At 36.7% G+C, this 17,720-nt stretch overlaps 2 protein-coding genes across 2 annotated transcripts; both read right to left on the reverse strand.

Annotated features, from left to right (window-relative positions):
- Positions 1–1,028: 1,028 nt before the first annotated feature.
- On the reverse strand, positions 1,029–7,381 carry LOC125241678. The gene is made up of 5 exons (XM_048150256.1): positions 6,361–7,381; positions 5,873–6,021; positions 4,719–4,952; positions 2,156–2,394; positions 1,029–1,599 (listed from the first exon to the last, which is right to left on the reverse strand). The coding sequence occupies exons 1-5, from the start codon at positions 6,986–6,988 to the stop codon at positions 1,368–1,370; spliced, it is 1,482 nt and encodes a 493-aa protein (XP_048006213.1). The 5' UTR covers positions 6,989–7,381; the 3' UTR covers positions 1,029–1,367.
- A 1,435-nt stretch (positions 7,382–8,816) lies between these two features.
- On the reverse strand, positions 8,817–17,079 carry LOC125241760 (serine protease inhibitor-like). The gene is made up of 3 exons (XM_048150376.1): positions 17,047–17,079; positions 9,815–9,953; positions 8,817–9,288 (listed from the first exon to the last, which is right to left on the reverse strand). Exons 1-3 carry the CDS (start codon positions 17,077–17,079, stop codon positions 9,113–9,115), a joined length of 348 nt encoding a protein of 115 aa, XP_048006333.1. The 3' UTR covers positions 8,817–9,112.
- Between the last annotated feature and the right edge of the window lie 641 nt (positions 17,080–17,720).

Below are 17,720 nucleotides of genomic sequence, written 5' to 3' on the forward strand. Positions count from 1 at the left end.
GATGGTCGTATTAAAAATTGGTCCCAATATAGCGCAGGCGTCAGGTAAAATAAGTCAACGTGGATTTTCATGTTGTGTTCATGTACAATGTACATCTTTGAGTAAGTATTTAGTATTCTCACTCAAGTTTATTCAAACTTACTCGTAATTTCCAGCGTTATCACTGTTATCAGTTTGCGAACTTCTTCGTCGACATAAGTCAGCTGCATCTTCAACTTGGTTAGACATTCTACCGCTTGTCTTGATCCAATTTTAACGGGTCTTTCATAAATGCCATTAAAATGATTGAACGACTTCAAAATTTCAAATGTGTAACTTCCGCGTACTTAGCTTTTCACCACAAAGGGATTAATGTTCCGTTGAATGGTTAAATTGTTCACAATCACATTAACATCACTTAAATGGTCCGAATCTCACAACACTATTTTCAAAAGTCTGTTAAATGTGTCTGGGCCCATAACCTATTAGATTTGGGGCAATTAATTAAAAGACACATTGCGATTTATAAGAGTTCAAATATATTATCGCAATATAGTAAGGCAAGGTGTGCTCCTATTAATAGCTACCAAGCGACTAAAGTACAAACGAAGTCCTTAAGATTAGGAACTATGGGCTGTTGTTTTTTATTCAATAGTTTACATGTATGAGAGAGAAAGTATAACAATATACTTGTTAGAGTAAGATAGATTTAGTTTTGTTAATTCCAACAGCGGATCTATGCATTACGAGTTTTATATTTAAATATTACATCATTTTTAAATATGTTGTGTAGAATGATTTTGAACAATGAAAAAACAATAAGTATATTTTTTCACCAAACAACGAATTAATTAATTTAGCAAAATGTTTGAATTAAATTACTACCTACCGAGAATGACTAATTAAAAACAAACTAATTAACATTAATTGAATAACCATTTAGAGACATGTCTAATCATTCATGTTTAATATGTATGAGAGCGATGTTACGGATAAAAGTAAATCTTTAACCATAAATACAAGTGCAGTTCATTCCACAAGAGTGCGCCCTGTAACAAAAGCAAGAAAAATAACTGTAGCCTACTAGTATACTCCACAGACCAACATTTGTTCTGCGACTTTTAAAAATAACGTGTATTTTGATTTTATTACCCTTAAGAAAGTTTTTACTAAGAGGTAATGTATTACTAATTTTGTCTAGAGCGTGACAGACAACGACAATGACAACAATAATGGCGTAATTACGTGAAGATAATATTTATTTTGTATGAAAATAATATAAATTAAGACTTCAACATTTTTGAAAGTCGCTGAACAAATGTTGGTCAGTTTAAGGAGCCTACAGCAAAATTTTTGGCTTTTGTTACAGGGCCCACCCGGTGAACCCTTCAAAATATGACAGCGGTACTCCTAGTGTCCATGACAGCGAGCTCGTTGGCCGAGCTCACGATGGTCTGCGCGATATACTTGGGCGGCATTCCGTACTGCTCGAATATGAACAACTGAGCATGAAATGAGGAATATGAGCTGTAGTTCTTTGCGCCCACTACGCGCACCGCGTGGCGGAGGATGGCACATATGTGCGATAAGTTCGCGGCCTTTTTTTCGGCTGCTACGTATCTAAAACCAAAGGAAAAATAGACGAATAAGACAATTGCTACAACTTTACTGGTAGGTACCCTATGATGATACATTTCTGTTATCCTTTATAGGGACATAGGGCTCTCAGAACAATTCACTTTATGTTACGGTCTTGAGCGACTACTTTCAGCCAACTCAACCGAGTCTTATAAAATTAAATTAAAGTCCTAGATTTAGCACCCTACAAATATTCAAATAATTTATAGTATCAACAATTTACATAAACTTTAAAGGTTGCCACAGTGAGGCGAAACGCTGATAAACACACATTAAATTTCCTTTTTCGGCGATAATGCGTAAAGTGAAGCCCTCGTCATTTAAGGGGATCCCCTCCAACATCAACAAGGGGATTCCCTACCATGTTGAGTTCAAATGGTTTAACAGCTGTATATATTCTTCCATGAATACCTACTCACTGTTTTAAATAATCATTAATTTAATCATTTTAGACCGATCCATAATTATTTTGGTATCTCGTATGTGCCAGATTATAGTTTAAGGTGATCATGATAGAAAAATATGAATTTCCACTTACGCTGGACATTTCTGTAGTGTCGGTATCAGCTCCTTCTTCTTCAGCAACAACAGTGCATTCCTCACGGAAGCTGCGGCCACGACGGACGGGTACTCCGAGCAGAGGCTCTTGTTCACCATCAGCCCGCAGAGGCAGAGGAACGTGGTGGCCACCTCGATCTCGCCGGGCCGCTCATGGTTGCACCACCACGCGAAGTACCAGATGTAGTCTTGGGGCACTACTGGTAGGAGAGGAAATTTCTGTACAAAACAAAGAGTACATTTTATAACTATAATAAACTGATAAAATAAGGTGACGTTTGTTGATGTTGTGTTAAGGACGGATCAGGGTTTAGTGCATTACGTCAGTGAGAAAGGTATTTTTTTTTGTATTATTTGAAAAATTAAAATCCATTAACAAAAACAGATTTTAACTTGCAACCTTTTCAGAACACTGATCAAACAAACTTCACGGAACTCATAAAAAACCGGCCAAGAGCGTGTCGGGCCACGCTCAGTGTAGGGTTCCGTAGTTTTCCGTATTTTTCTCAAAAACTACTGAACCTATCAAGTTCAAAATAATTTTCCTAGAAAGTCCTTATAAAGTTCTACTTTTGTGATTTTTTTCATATTTTTTAAACACATGGTTCAAAAGTTAGAGGGGGGGGGACGCACTTTTTTTTCCTTTAGGAGCGATTATTTCCGAAAATATTAATATTATCAAAAAACAATCTTAGTAAACCTTTATTCATTTTTAAATACCTATCCAACAATATATCACACGTTGGGGTTGGAATGAAAAAAAATATCAGCCCCCACTTTACATGTAGGGGGGGTACCCTAATAAAACATTTTTTTCCATTTTTTATTTTTGCACTTTGTTGGCGTGATTGATATACATCTTGGTACCAAATTTCAGCTTTCTAGTGCTAACGGTTACTGAGATTATCCGCGGACGGACGGACGGACGGACGGACGGACGGACAGACAGACATGGCGAAACTATAAGGGTTCCTAGTTGACTACGGAACCCTAAAAAACAGGATACATACCAATCTAGCCAATATGACTTTCTCCGCTTCCAGTAGCATTACCATGAGTTGCTATCGAAAACATACATTACGTTACTACGCTCGCTAGCGTCTAAACGCGGTTCGAATAGATTTCTATACAACTGGTACCATGAGTCAATCACTCGCTTACTATACTCGCTAACGTAAGCTCGATCCATCGTGTAGTTAACGTTTCGATAGGGATTGGCCTTGGAGTGGCGCGCCTAACTTCACATTAGAACCCTATCTCTTTTTCACTACACTGAAACAACGGAATAGGACGATATTTAAAAAATGTAAACATAACCCTGCTAATTTAAAACGTCATGAAACAGTATTATTATGTTAAGTGTTAGCGGGTTCTTGTATTAGTATTGGTTAGTTTGCCAATCAAGTAAAAATATTATTTATTGAAGTAAGCTTATAATGGTACAATGAACAATATTGTTTTTTAAAAACTACTTACATTAAATTAATAAAATAATGTCAATCAATGTTCAACAGTTCTCAACTTAAGTTTATTTTGAGTGAGTGTTTGAGTGCTGAAGTATCCGATGCGTCCTCCGGCTGCTTACTGCTGTTCTGTGATCTTGTGTTTCTTATCGTGAACTAAAATGCGTACCAGTATTTCACAGTTTCGACTACTAGTCGACTTTATGCAAAAGTAAGTACATATCTACTTTAAATAGGCATTTCAATTATGTATATAATTACTTTAAACTATAGGTACTACAGTCGCCCTAGTTTATTATGATGAAATATTTTAGTTTCAAGTGGCTAACAAAGTATTCTATATGTTTATTCTATTCTATTCTATTATATTTTAAGTACCCTTTGCCTTTGTATTAACAGGCACAATGATGACCTCTGCGAGTCAAGTGACCTTAGCTTCTCATATTCGGCTTATTTTTTTGTTTACGTCATATACCTAGGCAATCTTCGCTAGCATATCCCAAATAATGCCTTTTTGACATTATTTCCATAAATAATGATAAGAAAATATACTTTAACGCGAGTTCTAATAAGATTTCACGCTCCAAAATGCCAGTGAAATAGATTACTACAGTCGATAACGTATTGCTCGATAGCGTATGTCAAAAATGTGAGTCATGGTACCGATTTCTATAGGCAGCCGTTACAAACGTAGTCGCTAGCGAGCTAAGTAAAATACCTATCGAAAAGTAATCGCTAGCGTTGAACTCATACTGCCGATTTTTAGTTCCACGAGTGACCGCCGACGGCGCTGTACTATTCTCCATAGAAATCTTTTACGCAGACGCTAGCGAGTATCGACTGCGTAAACTCATGGTAATGATACAGTAGCCTCTGGTGCGTAAAGGCATGGTTGGCGTGTGGTTGGCGTATTTGACAAGCTTGGACGCAGGAGTCAGCGGCCCGTGGGGCTTGGTCACAATCCAGTAGGCCGCCGCGAGAATCAGTTGTATGTTCTCCAGCGTCTTATGCCCATGATCAAGAAACTGGTCCTATAAGGGTTCTGTTTTTCAGAAGTATATATGTAGTATAGGTACATACCAATCTAGCCAATATTACTTTCTCCGCTTCCAACAGCCTCTGGTGCGTAAAGGCATGGTTGGCGTATTTGACAAGCTTGGACGCAGGAGTCAGCGGGCCGTGGTGCTTGGTCGCTATCCAGTACGCTGCTGCGGCCACTAGCTGCATATTCTCTAGCGTCACGTTGCCGGTGGCCAGCACGGCGTCCAGGTACCACACCGCAGTTTGAATGGTGGCTGGGTTGCCGTCTACGCCCTAGGTTGAATTCGATTGTCAATGACAATATCATTATGGAAGTAAACTCGAACTTAGTTACTCGTCAAACAATAATAGGTTCGTAGTTTTAACTACAAAATGGATTATTTATCAAATATCTAATTTAATCATTTGATATAGAAATAAAACTATGGAAACGGATTAAATCGCGTATAATGAATTTAAAATTCATCCCGACCTTTAAATCCGTTTCCATAGTTTTATTTCATGAGTAACTATCGCGGTAACCGAAGACAACATTATAATATAGCTTTATTAAGACCTTGAAGATCATTTTGGTGTTTAGCGTTAATCTTGATTTTGGAGCAAATAATTCAATCCATATTACACTAATCATAATCACCAAGATCGATATTTTAGTCATATCAAAATAAAATCAAAACCATCACAAGATGTGTAAATCTGAATCAGCACCGCGATAGCAATGGACGCTGGTTCGTTTACAGCCGCGGCCAACTGGAGGCCTGCCCACTTGCCGTAGCCGAATGGCATTTCTGCGACGCAAAACGAAAACGAAACGCCGCTAAAGGTAGTCTGGATCTGTCGCGCCCATACGCAAGAGCGATAGAGATAGATATCTACGAGTGTTTCGTTTCGTGACCGTTTCGTGAGCGTTTGTGTCATTCGGCTACGTACCCTGGCAGGCAATTATGGTCGCGCGATAAATGATAAAACATCTGGCCGTCCCTATCGCACTTACTAATAGTGCGATAGGGACGGCCTGATATTTTATCGTCTATCGCGCGACCATGCTACCGGTGCTGGTCACGTTTTCTTAGTACATTGCATTTACATATTTAGGTTTATAACATGTCCCTATCGGGCTCATTGTATTTGAAAATGATGCATCATAACATCTGCAGTACGAGTATAAAGATAGGAAATTATATGACACATACATTTATTTTCATCAGCCAGTTGATAACGCAAGCTCTCGTCTCACTCTTCACCCGCGGGAGCGCCGCTGTTTTCCTCTCGGCTTGTAGAAGATATGATAGAATTTCACCTGCGTAATCTCTGTCCATATTAGCCATGTATGATTTCAGTGCTGTAAATAAAATAACACAATATGATTTTAATAGAAATCCAAATGATCTAAATAGGAAAAAGTTTAAAAAAAATTGTTATTAATCATTTTTAACCCCCGACGCAAAAACGACGGGGTGTTATACATTTGACGTGTCTGTCTGTCTGTCTGTGTGTGTTTCTGTCTGTGACATCGTAGCTCCCAAACGGATAAACCGATTTAGATTTAGTTTTTTTTTGTTTGAAAGCTGAATTAGTCGGGAGTGTTCTTAGCCATGTCTCATGGAAATCGGTCCACTATATCGCGGTCGGGGTTTTTTTTTTTTTAATATTAATTTTGTGATTAGGTTATGCTACGTACATAAATCAGGTGTCTGCATCCTCTCTCTAACTGTCTGATTGAAATTCAGTCTCCGTTTCACTCTATCATCCACCTTTTCCCGATTTTCCAGCGGCGTTAACCCTTGCAGTTCCCTACTATGAGGTCTCTTTAAGCTTCGCTTGATATTCTTCACCCTGGCTGGAACTAATGTGTTAAGGGCCGGAGTGCTTGCTGACATCCGCCTCTTATTAGCAAGGCTGTCTTTATCAGTGAAATATATTTCCTTTTCATTTGATTCATTTTCTTCATCACTGCTAACAGTAATGACAGTTGGCTCTGAAACTCTTCGCTTATCATCTTGGTAAGCAACAAAATTAAAGTCCAAATATTCACATCCCCGTTGCACTGTTACGAATTTTGTGTCAATTTGAAAAGGACTTTTCAGTCTATCCACGATGCTTTTGTTTTTTGCATTGCTTGGTCCAGCCACGCAAAGCAAACTAGAGGGCACATTTTGACTGAGTCCATTAGGGCCAGCTAATGTATTCAATGGGGGTCTCTCGCTTATTTTTTTAAGCAAGTGGTTTGGCAGAGCTGGCAGGGGTGCCAATGGTAAAGGAATCCTTGTTTTCGCTTTTACATTTTCTTTGTCTTGGTATTTATCCATATTCGACTTCAGTGAAATCACCTTACACAGCTTCTATGAACACTTGTTGTTTGGTTATCTTATTCTTGTTTTATAAATGTTATTGCACTATAACCTGCAGGCACGAGTCACGGCCAGCGTGACCGTTATTCGCCGTGTTTAAACTGAAGATGATTTATGTCGGGTAGCTTCATAAAACTCGTCAGTCTCTTCACATCGGGTATCGTCTACCGTCTTTTCTCTCACAAAACTAATTTGTACATCTTGAGTAGATCACTGTAGGTATAATGTCAAGCGTCAAATAATGTATTAAATACCTAATGAAAGATTATTTTAATAACTTAAATGTTACATTTCTAAATAATAATGCGGCAAACTTCGTTTATTTGAAGTTGTGATTTGACCAGTTTATTTTTTAAATAAAAGGGCATTTCATTATAAAATGTAATGTTCATAATAGGCATAATTAATTTGTACTAAGTATCACAGTTTCGTTTTCTTTCAACTCCTTATTTGCCAAAAGTGGCACTGACGCTTTAGTAGTTGCATGCGCTCTGCCTACCCCTTATGGGATACAGGCGTTTTTATGTATGTCATAGAGTAGTAATAGAAACAGAGAGAGCCTCACTGAAGACCGGCTGTGACCCTACAATGGCGGATTTTATTTAATTATATTTTATGGCTTGGTGGCGGAACCTTCAAGCCAGCAATGGCAGACGGTTAGCGATATGCAAACACGATTTAAAATCAAAATAATTATAATTCAGGTCAAAAGAAAATCAATTCTTCATTTAATTTATCAAAAATTAATTATTTCACTTGAAACTTAGAAATATCTTGTTTTTAACAAATAATAATGACTCTGTGCACCGTGTGCAAACACTATTTAAAAAAATACTGGTCACATTCTTGTTTTGCAATTTGTTGGTTTATGATTATGAACATTAATGAATATTGTGATTTTACGTATAATAACTTGATAACGTATTAATTTACGCATGAAAAGTTACTCCGTATTTTTTTCTTTCGATAGGTGTCATTTTTACACAGTTTGACAACGCATGTAGGCATATTTTCTTATTTTTCTTTAGATATTTTCGCCACGGGCGCCTCGATCCGACTGACAGGAGATTAGTGGATGAGCTCATAGACAGAGCTGTCAATGTGGATGATAGAATCCTTAAACAAAGGATACTATAGACTAGACAGCCAAATAATAATACCACTACCGAACGAGATGGTCACATACAAATTATAATAAGAGTGACAGAGAGCAAAATGTTATTTTTTGTCTTTGTCATAGTTTCACTTTTTCGCCGCTGCCACAAACGAGTTTGTGGCAAACAATAAGGACGTGACTTGTCAAGCTTATTATCCGCCCAAATTACGTAGGTTGTTTATGGTAAACTGTCAGCCATTTTTAAAGTGATTCTTAAATTCGCTCCATTATTCTATATCTGTCCCTTACGGGTGTACGCTTGTGTCAAGTCTAATGAATCACAGTTTTTTTAGTATTGAGCGTTACGTCCGTATAATATTAGGTCCATGATGTATGTATGTATGTATTTTATTTTATGTAACATGGTTCTAGTTCTAACACATGGAATACAAATATAAGTATAAGTACCTAAGTAATAAAAAATGAATGTTTATAAGTCATAAATGTCATAATCCAATGAAAATATGCAAACAAAATTCTTGCTAATATAATTATCTAAAATAAATAAGAATATATAATAATGTATGATGCCATTTAAAGCTCTGTTTGTTGAATAAGGTATTTATTTTTATTAAAAACTGGGACGGGTAGTTAGGCACATAAAAACTAAACTGTATTTCAATAAAAATAAATAAAATCTTAATCACGATCACAACTGCCACTAAAATAAATAATCTTAATCTTAATCTAATTACTTAAACCTACGCTGTGTACTTTCAATTATCAAATGCTTCTGGTTTGCTTTGTTGTAGATTTAAAATTAAAGACAATTACAGTACATTAAATTCACAGCGAAACATAATCATGTTCCAAATAGAGAAAAAGGTTTTATAAACAAACAATTGACTAACGGCTTACTCCTGAATCGAACTTGAAAATAGTCATAAAAAATTAAGTCTTTTGTTTCTTAAAATAATATAAGTTGTTTAAATTTCGAACGGCGTTGGTGCTTCTGGGTCAATGACTTTTCCAGCGATGACGACCAAGTTGTCGAGGCGGTCGATGATGAAGAACATGAACGGTCGGTCGACGCTGAAGCGGCGGGGCTCTTTGATGCTGGACAATGGGATGTTCTTGAGGGACTCTTGAACCGCGTTGGATGCTGTAAATTAAACGCTTAATTATGAACTTTTTTTTTGTATAATCCTTCAAACATTGACTATAAGTAGTAAGCTTGGAAATTTACTGTATGACACAATAGAGAAAATGGTGCGAAAAAAAAGTTAGTGCACTGATGTTTCTAGTACTTTCTGGGCATTTTCGCGAGAAGAATCACCAAACAAAAAATTTTTTAAGGTAGGTACATTTTATGTTTTTCCTACTCAGAATCACGAGCCCTTTCGATCTAGGATAAAAAAAAACGAGAGACAAAAAAGTAGTCTCAAAATGTTCTATTATTTTGCATACTTTCCACTTTATAACCGCTGGGTTTGAAAAATAGTAACGAATAGGACTTGTGAAAAGGGCTTGTGATTCTGCGTAAGAAAAACATTATATTTACCTATTTCGGAAAAAAAAAACATTTTTTACTTTTTTCGCGAAAATGCCCTACAATATCGGGTGATCTCTTCATACATTTGCCATTACTTTCCAACTAGACGTCTAGGCAAGTACGATGTAACAAGTACCTGAGAGTTGTGTCGCAGACGTGTCGGTGTTGTCGACGCGAACCGCGACGTGTTGAACCAACTCCTGCACGAAGAGTCCCTCCGCTGAAGACACTCCTGACAGCTCGGCGTCACGGCTGAAGATGCTGCTCACTCCAAACTGCAATACATAGATAGATAGATAGATAAATAGGATACTCTTTATTGGCACACCTCAGCAAAAGATACAGTGGAGACAAAACAAATAATTATAAATAGAGGCAGACAACAGGCGGTCTTATCGCTAAAGAGCGATCTCTACCAGTCAACCGTTGGGTAGCGGAAATAAAAACATAATCAAAATATAAATTTATGAAAAAATACTTTCAAAAAATATAAATAAACACTCCATTCTTTCACAAGTGCTAATCGTTAGATTGAACTTTATATAGGTGTCAGGTCGAAAACACAAAAAAAATATATTTTTTTGAACAATACTTAGCCGAAATTGGTATACTTTGGCCCAAGCTCAGCACAATGCTTCAAGATGGTAGTGACAATCCTGCACGGTCAAGCTGGTCATCGATTAGTAAAATACTAGTATATAACAAACTATAACTGGTCACGTAGGGCCGGACGGCCAAGTTGAATCGAACGGCTAGTAGGTATTTTAAAATAGAATTGGGAATTGTATTTATTTTATTTTTTGGTCCTGCCTATATAATGCCATGCCTAACGTATAATGCTGTTGTGATACTCAACTTGACTAATCGAGCTGCAACCATTATTTGTCGGTCTACTCTACGTTTGTTTGTTGTTTCCGTTTCAGCAAAGACATATGTAACTCCGTATAGACAGCTACAGTCTAAGAAAAAAACGTACCTCAGAACCATATAGGTACGATGGCCTAGATGGCGTTACACCTTTGGGGGACGCTCAGCTAGATGGCGCTAATATTATTATTTAACAATTTAACACATATCAATCTAAGAATATGGGTCAAATTGTCAAAACGGAGGTTTAAAAGTTTTAAGCTTGTGTCGAGAGATGGCAGTCTATGCCCTGTGATTACATATGTTTTTCTTTGACAGTCTCTATAATACTTGATCCTCTTTGGTTTCGGTCTCTCACATGTAGGTTAAATATGCAAGTGTTGCTTTTTTCATTTATCTCTTTCTTATGTATCTCTGTGGTACTTACTACCTAAAAGACAAGTTGCATTCCAGAAATTTATTTTATTTTATTTGTTTTGCTGTGTACAGGATAACCACTTAATACTTATTTAAAATCTTTATAACTGGTTTGTGACATGCAATAAATTATCCTCCTTTTCTATTTTAAAAAATACTAACACAAATTGAATGTTATCAATACAGAATTGTACATTATTGATACCTAGTTACAACTACCGGACGTTGAAGTTATCTACAATACCTAATCGCGGTTTGTCTCAACCGAGTAGGAGCACCTTATCTCGGTAAGCACCTATAGTTGTGCGGTTTCCTAAAGATAGCTGCACGCTCCGCGTTCTATTTCCATCAAGGTTCTTCAGTTGTTACCGGCACAATCGAGGCACCTTATTATGGAAATTTGCCAGATGACAACATCGTGTAGTGGGTACTTTTCAACGAAATATGAAGTCCTAACAAATACGTATGCATGTAACTAAAGCATCGACGCAATAGCAAAGAATGTAATACTCCCTGGAAGACCGACACGACAGCTATATCGTACATAATATGAATACACAGCTAGGTATAACGTAGGTACACGGTATAAATAAAAAAAAACGAAATACGGTGCATTGGGGTAATTTCGAAAGTCACCATTATTTCCATCATATCAAGATTCCCCTTTCGAAATTACCCGAGCATTTCTGTGCTGTGAAATTACCCCATTGCACCCTTTATTACCACCTTTGTATTTTTTTCCCCCCGGCGCAAAATCGGCGGGGTGTTATAATTTTGACGTGTCTGTCTGTCTGTGTGTGTGTGTGTGTGTGTGTGTGTGTGTGTGTTTGTCTGTGGCACCGATTTCGATATAGTTTTTTGTTTGAAAGCTTAAGTAGTCGGGGGGTTTTTCAAAATTTTAATTTTGTGGTTAGGTTATTTAACAATGGCAGGTACGAGTTTCTTCTACTTGCGCTAAGTTTCTGGGCAAAGATGGTTAGCTTTAGCAAGAACCTTAAATCTAACAAACTAGGTACTTCTCTGAGCATTTAGTTATTATTATTTTACGGATAAATTGTTACCTGCGCAGCTTCCACCGGGGTAGCCGGTTTGTTGTCGTTTTTTTCTACATTCCATGAACAGCTGATCAACATTTGCCTCATTTGTGTTTATGCCCCCGCATGCATCTACTATTATGCTGGTATAAAAGTAGGTATGCGTATTACCAAACAAGTACTTATATCCACATAGAGACAGTAGGTTCAAACGATGATTCAGTAACAATAACAGTATCAATTGTATTACTCCCAGTATTACGACTAACAGTAGATATTAGTATAGGTACATAGCATACAAAGAGGATCGAGTATTATAGAGAGACTGTCGAAGTAAAATGTGTAATCACAGTGCATGGACTGCCATCTCTTGACACAGGCTTACAACTTTTGAACCTCAGTTTTGACAATTTGGCCCATATTCTTAGCTAGATATGTGTTAAAATGTCAAATATTATTAGTATTAGCGCTATCTAGCTGAGCGTACCCCAAAAGTATTTTTAGGTATTTTTCTGTATGGTACTGAGGTACCTACGTTTTTTTCGTCTTTGGTATATAACATATGTATTTGTACATAACAAATTATAGTATGTTAGGTACGATGCGAATGCGATATTTGCACATAATATATCGTGAAATATTTTATATATCTACACTACTAGCCCTATAAATTTCCGGCATATTTAGTTACGTAATGTGCTAATTATAACACTAGTGCAGTAATATACCTACTAAGAGCCCAGAGCCACCAGACCAGACCTTCCTCATTTTCTCAAGGATGAATCTTTGGAATAATGTAGAGTTGTATTGTCTGCATACTAATAGCTATTAGCTAGTTCGGGCCGACTGCCGTTTTTTAGGGTTCCGTAGTCAACTAGGAACCCTTATAGTTTCGCCATGTCTGTCTGTCCGTCCGTCCGTCCGTCCGTCCGTCCGCGGATAATCTCAGTGACCGTTAGCACTAGAAAGCTGAAATTTGGTACCAATATGTATATCAATCACGCCGACAAAGTGGTAAAATAAAAAGTGGAAAAAAATGTTTTGTTAGGGTACCCCCCTACATGTAAAGTGTGGACTGATTTTTTTTTTCATTTCAACCCCAACGTGTGATATATTGTTGGAGAGGTATTTAAAAATGAATAAGGGTTTCCCAAAATCGTTTTTTGATAATATTAATATTTTCGGAAATAATCGCTCCTAAAGAAAAAAAAAGTGTGTCCCCCCCCCCTCTAACTTTTGAATCATATGTTTAAAAAATATCAAAAAAATCACTAAAATAAAACTTTATTAAGAGGGCTTTCGTGTTAAAAATAGTGAAATCGCAACCGAGCGCTCGATCATACCGTGTGTGGTATCAAATTAAAGGGCTTTGCGAGTAGTTTATAAATATATATCACATTATAGGACTTTTTCTACTTGGTCTAACAAAATATGAGAAAATGTCCAAAACAGGTAATAATTGTACCGGTGAAGGCTCGTTTTCAAAAAATCGGCAAAAATCAATAATAGCAATTTATAATCACTAAGGCATAACAGCAATTTAAGTAAACGTTGCAGATTAATTTAGTACAAAACTTACTTCGATGTGATGTAGATTTTCAAAGAAATTGTCACTTAATTTTAGGTAATTTCTGAAAAAATTGAATTCGCCTTAGGCTAGTTTACTCTTTTTCAAAAACTTAAAATAAACATCTAGTCTGAAATGATTGTGGTACAGGATATACGAATTATAAATTTACCCGTTTTAATATTCAAAATTGTCCAAATTTTACAAATAAGATCGACTGATTCAGCTCTATACGTGCGTTTTTCTAAACGTGCATTAGAGAAAATATCATAATTAATTTAGTGAGTTAGTTTTTAAAAATCCAGTCTTATAAAAATCAAGATAATAAGATGCTCTAACTGGAACTTGAATTAAATAAATCTATTGGATAACGGAAAGTGTAGTATTTCACCGACTAAAACTATCAATTTTACATTATTTTGACGTTTTTTTTTTAAAGCAGCCTTAAGACTTTCTAGGAAAATTGTTTTGAACTTGATAGGTTCAGTAGTTTTTGAGAAAAATACGGAAACTACGGAACCCTACACTGAGCGTGGCCCGACACGCTCTTGTCCGGTTTTTGTTAGAAGGTTTAAAAAACCACAATTTTTTCTGAAATTCTCAAGGTTTATTTATATATGTGTTAGAAAATACTGTTAGGAATTGATAATCAATGATTATTAATCATAATATCCTTATCATTTCCTCCATTATCTTTAGCTTGAGAAATTAGGATATGTTACAGATAATTTCAAGCGTCTAGTAAAAGTTACGGAAGGTGGAAATGGTCAAGAAATGACGATGAACAGTATTTTCTAACGCATATATGTATAATAATCAGCCTTGAGAATTTAAGGAAAGTTAGTGTTAAAAAAAACTATAAAGCGCAAAAAATTACCGTCGGACCGAACTAGCTAATATCTTTGCTAATATGCAGACCTTAAACGTCGAAACGAACGATGAAGAACGTACCAATTTAAACTCATTCCGAAAGTTTTTACTTTACTTCATGGAAAAGGAGAACACAAACAAAGTTACAAACTCAGCATGTTTTCGTGCAATTACCTATTCAATGTAAAAAAATAAACCGGCCAAGTGCGAGTCGGACTCGCCCACCGAGGGTTCCGTTTCCGTACAAACTTACAAAAGTTAAATAATCTCATGTATCTTATATGTATAACTTTAAAGATTTGATTATAATTACCTTTAGGTACAGTGCCATCTCTCGGTGATTTCGCTAACTAATTTGCGCGACCTGTTTAGTATGTTAGTTTTTCAGTGATAATTCTTTATAATGTCAACCGATTTGGACAGTTTTTTCTTTATTTAAAAGAGATTTTTTTTACGTATAATCTCGTATAATTTGAAGTTCGATATAATCCGCAAGGGTGGTTAAATTGAAAGTTAAAATCTTTTTGTGAATAAAAAAAAAGTTTCCAAGGTACCTACATCGATTTTATTTTTCCTGTAAAATTTAGCATAAAAGCAAAATTTCGTAAAAATTTCATAATTTTTCGTTGGTAAACTTCGGAGATAAACTGGGGGGTATTTTTTTTTACATTTTCCTTCATAATTCTTTTTTTATTTCACAGCAAAAAAATTATAAAAATAGTTTTGATATGTACAATTTAAGCTCTTTCTAAAGATACCCCACTTGACCTAGTAACTTGACATTTACAGTTTGCCCCCTTCCACTTTGGCCATTTTCTATAATTAAATTTTATTTTTTTTAATAGTACTATCAGCTTGTAGAGGTTCAAAATGTTTATAACTGTTCTAAATTTCAAATCGATAGCATAAGTAGTTCTCGAGATATTTAGAAATGTGACAGACAGACAGACAGACGGACAGAGCGTCGCCATATGGGTTCCTTTTGTACCTTTTGGTACGGAACCCTAAAAATGAATGTAGATGTACTAACTAACAGTGAAAACAATATTATTCATACATTTTGTTTTTTTTCTCACGAGTGTGTTGAAAAACGTATGCATATGCAATGATCACTACATCACTACACACATCGGGACTCTTATTCGCGCTCACTTCGCTCGCATGCACAATACCGCCTCGTGTGTAATGACAATACACAATTAGCACAATTGTACATCATCATAACGTAACTATTATAGGATTTATACCTCTAGGACTTAAAAGATACAAACTACTCTCCGCGCGTCGCGAATCTTATACTATTAAACGAGCAATTCTTGTATATTTATTTATTTATTTATTTATTTATATATACCGACGATCTCGGAAACCGCTCTAACGATTTCGCTGAAATTTGTTTTGTGGGGGTTTTCGGGGTGAAAAATCGATCTAGCGTAGCCTTAGATCCCGGAAAACGCGAATTTTCGAGTTTTCATGAGTTTTTCTTTCGCATTTGTAAACATAAAATATGGTCCTTAATTTCGCCGCGCGCGCATCGATTCCGCTTAGCTCAGTCGCACGAGGTCGGTCTAATGTACGCAGATAGATCGTAGGTGTCAGGGTTTCGAATCCCGGCCAGAAATTAAGTTTTTGTTTTTTGTCTTTTTTTTTGTTTTTGTATTTATAAGAGTTTTTTTTTTATCTAAAGACGTGATATATTAAAATAGAACCGAGCGAAGCTCGGTCGCCCAGATATTGAGGTTTCATTACATTCATTCAATCCGCTAGATCCTACAAGTTATAAATGTTATACATATACATAATACATGTATATATAGGTACTATAGGCTTGTAAGCTTGTACAATAATCAGGAGGAAAACTTCAAAGTTTGGCAGTATCGTCAACAGTGAATGCCCGTTTCCTTTATACATAGACAGCATGGTTGGTACCTTTAGGTACCTATCATAAACAAGTTGACTTAGCAATTTAAGTTGTTTCAAGTATAGTATACCTACGATGTGGTATGTTATTTTTTATCACACCCGCACTTTAAATGTGCTATTGCGCGCAGGCGGAGCGTGATCTATAGAAAAATCGTTCTTCCAAGGGAATAATGAAATTTCTTGTACCGTACTTAAGTTTTTTACATCTATTTACTTACATATTTTTTACATTGCGAGTGTGATGAAAAACATTGTGTGTAACTCGAGGAGTATGAATATTACAAACTCGAGTCTTTAAATCGCTCCGGCAAGCCGTCGCGATTTAACTTACTCTCGTTAGTAATATTTAACTTCCTCCCCTTGTTGCACAATGTATCTACTATTATACGCAAGCATCGATATATCGAGCACTGGCTCTCCAGCGCCGCCTCCCCAAGGGCATGAGATTTCGGGTACACAGAACAGAACAGGTAAGAGTGTTTGCCATGCCGGCGAGACAAAAAAAGGCAAAAAAACAAGTTCCCACCGCACCTGGGGATAAACCCTGCGCCTTCAGAGTTTAGGAACAAAGGGAAAGGCTCGCCGAACTCGTATTGGAGCTATAGCCGCTTGTTTAGGCAATTCGGTTGCTAACCGGACGATGGCAAATTATAATTTAGAATGATGAATACCTGCGTTAGGCTTGCTCACAAAATGCACGTTACCGTTGGGATGGGCCTTCATGGCACATTCTTGTTTTAGATTAGGATATGAAGTATAGTTTGAAAGTCACGATGTCGTTATGGTATTAGTTTCCTAATGGTGGGCCCACACTGGCTGTTATAAGTAAATGTTATATAAGTCGGTGTGACAGGGACAGCGCGGTGGTATTGATATTACGCTGTCCCTGTCACACCGTGTTATCACACCATAAGGAGCGAAATATTGTCTAACCGCCCGCGCTACCCATACAACCATTTCAGTCGCAAAATCTTCAAATCAGTAACTAACTGTCAAATGTGACATAACGCGTGGTAACGTCGTGCAAACAATGCGACCGTATTGATACAATAACAAAATGTAGTCGTCGTGTGCACTCGTTACGGTAACAAAATGTGTACGAATTTGTGGCTGTCAATGTCACTGTCAGAATGACTTTTAACGACACTTTATTAGTCGACGTTTGCACACATAACGGTAACAACATGTGGACGAATTTGTGGCTGTCATTGTCACTGTCAGAACGGTTTCTGACAGTGACATTGACAGAATTTGTACACACATGTGTAGGTCTGATTACCGAACTGCTCCTAAACCACTGTATCCGCAAATGACAATCTGAAATACGAAGGTTTCTCAAACTGTCTTGTGAAGTTGTGGACTGG

Source organism: Leguminivora glycinivorella, chromosome Z (assembly GCF_023078275.1).
Source record: "Leguminivora glycinivorella isolate SPB_JAAS2020 chromosome Z, LegGlyc_1.1, whole genome shotgun sequence".
Taxonomy (NCBI): Eukaryota; Metazoa; Arthropoda; class Insecta; order Lepidoptera; family Tortricidae; genus Leguminivora; species Leguminivora glycinivorella.